Raw genomic sequence first — 2662 nt, 5'->3', positions numbered from 1 at the left:
GAGCTCCCCAGACGGGACACTCGGCCGAGGGGGCGCAGGGCCCACAACGCCCACCCCGGGGCGAGCACAGCAGCGGCTCTGCCCGGAACACGGTGGGGGTGGGTGGGCGTTTGCTGCACACGTGGGTGACGACGGGGCCCACCGAGGGACGGGTGGGCACCCAGGACCAGGGCAGCGTGCCCCAAGGCGTGGGGAGTGGAGTCCCCCTGTTGGGAGACCCAGGCAGGCGGGTGGCAGATGTCTTCAGGTGCCCTTCTGCCGGGTGGGGTGGGTGGGGTGGGGTGGGGGGCTGGCCGCTCGGGAGGGCCTCCAGGCCTCTGAGACGCTGCAGTGGGGGGCAGCCCCCTCCCACCCCCTCCCCGATTCTCTGTTGTCACCTGGGCCCCTTGGGAGGGCTCAGGGGGGTGGCCAGGGCCCCGTGCAGGAGGGGGGAACCAGGGGGCCCTGGGCCTTCGGAGCCTATTTGCACGAGGGGCACTCGGGGTGGCCCACCCCCCCAGCCCCGCCTGCCTTTCCCGACTCCTCTTCGGGGGTCTCCTCGGCCTCGCCGATTCCTGCCTGGGCCAGGCCCTCAGGCCCATGGCCACGACCCCTGGGGCCTGCCCCAGAAACACTGCCCACCTGGGGCGGGGCGGTGCCCCCACTGGCCACAGGGTCCTCTGCCGGCCCTGCCTGACCCATGCCCGCAGGAGGCAGGTGATGGGCGTCGTCCTCTGCTACCCTGTCATCCTCGGCATCTCTGTCAGCTCCGGCCTCAGCCTGAGCCCTTCCCTCCCCCTGGGCTGTCTCCCCCCTGGCTAGCCTGGCCTCCCATGCCTCTGCCTCCCGAACGAGCCCCAGCATCTCCCGAAAGCTGGGCGGCCTCCCCACCATCCTCAGCTTCCTCAGCGCTTGGTCCAGCGGCTCCGCCAGGGCGGCGGTGGTGAGCACCTGCCTCAGGCGCACGGGGTCTGCCGAGGCTCTGGCCAGGGCCCCCTTCTCCACGGCTTTCTGCAGCAGGACTTCCAGGCGCAACACGTAAGCTGACAGGCGCTCGCCTGACTTCTGGCGAGCGGTCAAACACCTCATCCGGGTCGCCGCCATGGACTCGTTGTCTCCGAACACTTGCACCAGGGCCGCCAGGCACTCCTGCGCCGTCCTGGCGGGGTTCTCCGCCAGGAGCCCGTGCACCAGCTGCAGGGGGGTCCCGCGCAAGCCCTCCAGGAGCCTCCTCCTCCTCTCCCTTTCCGACACCCCTTGCCACACATGCAGCATGTCGCTGGCGTGGACGACCCAGGCTTCAAAGGATTCCTCCCCCGGGGCCGGCTCCTCCCTCCCGGAAAACACGCCCAGGCGCTGGTAGCCCACCGTCTCCACCCAGGGCTGCACCGCCTGGCTGATTGGGCGGAGCCAGCACACCCCGCGCAGCCCCAGCCCCAGGGCTCCCGCCACGCTCTCCACGCTCTCCCCCTGCTGCTCGATGAAGTGGAACATTCGGTTGAGAAACTCCTCGCCCGAGCACCGGGGCACGAACACCACATTCCAGGGACCCCTGTTTCCAGGGATTTCCCTGGGAACCAAAGCATAGTTGACTTCCTGGTCGAGCTCCACCAAGACGGCAGTGGCGTGATCCTCCTCGCGAAACACCTTCCCCAGCACGGCAAAGTGGCCCACGGGCCACAAGGCGGCCTCCAGGGAGTCCTGCACTTCCGCTTCGTCGCAGTCCTCCGGGATGCCCAGGACGAGCAGGGCCCTGCGGGCACTAACGCCCATCCACCGGCACCAGTCCCGCAGCATCGTCACCGCCATCGCCCCCAATGCCCGCCTCGCCGCTCTAATACCAGGTGGAGGAAACGCTGCCCGGCACCACCAGGGTGATCTGGGAGCAGAGTAATTGGGGCGGCAGCCGGGCTCAGGTCCGCACAGCCTGGGAATAGGAACCCAGTGAGAGCAAGGTTAATTCCCAACGCCCCCCAGCCCCCGCGGACGCCCCCCTCCGCGCCGACGCCGCTGCAGCCGGGAATCAACTCCGCCTGCCCCTCCCCCCACGTCACCTCCCAGCCCCCCGCGGGGTGCCGCAGTCATCGTGGGGGCACCTAGGAGGTGGGGCCTCCCGGGGCCAAACCCACCCCCTGGCGCCCCCATCCGGTACCTTCTCCCTGGGGCGGTTCCCTTCCCGGTGGAGGTCCCAGCAGGAGGGGCGGGTGCGGGGCTGCGCGGGCACAGCGGCGGGAAGCGATGCGACCCTCTCCCGCGCTCTCTCCGCCCTCGGTTCCCCGAACCCCACCCCCGTGTGCCTCGCAAGGCCGGGACGTGGGCCTCCTCCCGCTCCCGCTCCCGCTCCCGCCGCTGTGGCGCTCCCGCTGCGGCTCGGACCCCCGCTCCCGCTCGCCGCGGCTCTCTGCAGTGCGGACGCGGGGCGGGGGCGTCGCGGCGGCGGAGCGCGGACCCTCGCGTCGCCCCGGAGACCGCCGGGCCATTGGCGCGCGTGGGTCACGCGGCCGAGTTGTCGCCGCCGCCGCGGGCGCCCCGAGCCCGCGGGTGACGTCATCGCCCCTTCCCCGCCTCGAGGGGGCGCGAGCCCAGGTGGGGCCGCGGGGATCCCAGACACCGTGCCTACCAGTGCGTGCGCCTCGGGCTCGCCCCCGCCCCGCACCCCAGGCCCAGATCGGTCCCTCGTCCT

The 2662-nt window shown here is 71.9% G+C and overlaps 1 protein-coding gene across 1 annotated transcript; it reads right to left on the bottom strand.

Moving 5' to 3' along the window:
• Positions 1-370: 370 nt before the first annotated feature.
• On the bottom strand, positions 371-2299 carry PNMA6A (PNMA family member 6A). Its single transcript, XM_037821780.1, has 2 exons — positions 2132-2299; positions 371-1906 (listed from the first exon to the last, which is right to left on the bottom strand). Exon 2 carries the CDS (start codon positions 1786-1788, stop codon positions 460-462), a length of 1329 nt encoding a protein of 442 aa, XP_037677708.1. The 5' UTR covers positions 1789-1906; positions 2132-2299; the 3' UTR covers positions 371-459.
• Between the last annotated feature and the right edge of the window lie 363 nt (positions 2300-2662).

The sequence above is a fragment of the Choloepus didactylus genome, chromosome X, assembly GCF_015220235.1.
Source record: "Choloepus didactylus isolate mChoDid1 chromosome X, mChoDid1.pri, whole genome shotgun sequence".
NCBI lineage: Eukaryota > Metazoa > Chordata > Mammalia > Pilosa > Megalonychidae > Choloepus > Choloepus didactylus.
The sequence above is the reverse complement of the archived record's forward strand: the minus strand, read 5'-3'. Positions and strand labels throughout refer to the sequence as shown.

What these genes read in the sequence shown, in the direction of transcription:
- PNMA6A (XM_037821780.1), bottom strand. Translation starts at nt 1,788, where the DNA reads ATGGCGGTGACGATGCTGCGGGACTGGTGCCGGTGGATGGGCGTTAGT.